General features: G+C 65.2%; 1 protein-coding gene across 1 annotated transcript; it reads left to right on the forward strand.

Moving 5' to 3' along the window:
• Positions 1-229: 229 nt before the first annotated feature.
• Positions 230-1,465, forward strand: LOC113962326 (agrin-like; the record flags this gene model as incomplete). The annotated part of the gene is made up of 3 exons (XM_027673095.1): positions 230-292; positions 771-876; positions 1,082-1,465. Coding segments are annotated over exons 1-3 (499 nt in total), but the record flags the coding sequence as incomplete, so codon positions are not given.
• Between the last annotated feature and the right edge of the window lie 83 nt (positions 1,466-1,548).

The following is a 1,548-nucleotide window of genomic DNA, read 5'->3' on the forward strand; positions in this document are numbered from 1 at the left end:
GCATGAAGTGCAACCAGTGCCCCAACGGCAGCAAACTGGGCATGACTGGCTGCGAGAAAGGTGAGGGGCACCAAGAAACGGGTCCTTGGGAGAGCTGAGATGCACCAGGAGGGGAGGGATTTTGCTTTTCTGTGTGCTCTGATCACCTCTTCTTCCTACCCCACCAGACCCCTCGGCCCCAAAATCCTGCGAGGAGATGAGCTGCGAGTTCGGGGCCTCCTGTGTGGAGGTCAACGGCTTTGCCCACTGCGAGTGCCCGTCCCCGCTGTGCTCAGAGGCCAACATGACCAAGGTTTGGGGGACAGGCAGCCCGGGGGGTTCAGGGGGGTGAGCAGGGACCTGTGGTGGTTCATCTGCGTCAGGCAGCGCGGGGGTCTCAGGTCTCTTCCCCCCACAAGAAGCGGGAGGGCAGGTTTGGTCGCTGCCTTGGTGCGTGGGGAAGGGGATGTGCAAGTCGTAGATGTCTCCCAGCAGAGCTGGATGCTCTGTCCCTCGCCTCATAACTCTGAGCTTGCTCTGCTTCTGGCCTCCCACAGCCCACCTCGGGTCCCTCTGTGCAGACCATCCCCTCTGTGCCTCGGAGGGACTCCTTCAAAGTCCTTCCAGCCTTTAGAGCCCGGTTTATTTTGCCTGGAGAAGGACAGGGGGTGCAGCTCACGTGTCCCCTCTGCCTCAGAATTCTCCCAGCATTTAGAGACGAGTTTCTTTTGCTCGGAGGAGGAACAGCTCCCAAGTGTCCTCTCTGCTCATGTGTCCCCTCTACCCCCCAGGTGTGTGGCTCTGACGGTGTCACCTACGGGGACCAGTGCCAGCTGAGGACCATCGCCTGCAGGCAGGGCCAGGTCATCACGGTGAAGCACATGGGGCAGTGCCACGGTGAGTGCCTGCTGCTCTGAGGGGCTGGGGCAGTGCCAGCCCTTTGACCTGAGGTCTGGCTGCTTTCCTCTGCAGTGCCAGGGCATTTCCTGACATTTCAGGTGCCCTGAGGGGTCCCAACCAGTGTCACGGGTCTGCAACTTGCTTCCCAATGCCACTGGAAGGTGCCTCCCCCCTTACCTGCCCTGTTTGCTGCTCCTTCCAGAGTCCATCACCCATACGAGCCACCCCTCGCCTCCCACGCCGCTGCCCACGCTGCCCTTGGACCGGCTCGTCCTTCCCCCGCCCCTGCCCCTCACCACCCAGGCTCCGCAGCCCACCGAGGTGGCCACCAGCTCCCCGCCGCTGGAAGCCAAGCCCACGGAACGGGGTCGCCCCACGACGAGGCGCGTCACGACGGCCAGGCCGGCCACCACGCCCTGGGCCACCCACGGCGGGCACAAGACCACGGTGCGGCCTCTCTCCACCGCCCCGGTGGTCCTGGCCACCCCCCAGCCTGCCTACGGGGAGTCGGGCAGTGCTGAGGGCAGCGGGGACCAGGAGATGGGCGCCAGCGGGGACCAGGAGTCCAGCGGGGCGGGTTCTGCCGGTGAGTGCTCGCTCCGGGCGCTCCGGGGCCGCCGGCGGGTTCGGCCAAACCCCGTGTGTGCGAGCTGTGGCTCAGCCCCGTTC

This window comes from Neopelma chrysocephalum, unplaced genomic scaffold (genome assembly GCF_003984885.1).
Source record: "Neopelma chrysocephalum unplaced genomic scaffold, ASM398488v2 Primary Assembly neopelma1_144331, whole genome shotgun sequence".
NCBI lineage: Eukaryota > Metazoa > Chordata > Aves > Passeriformes > Pipridae > Neopelma > Neopelma chrysocephalum.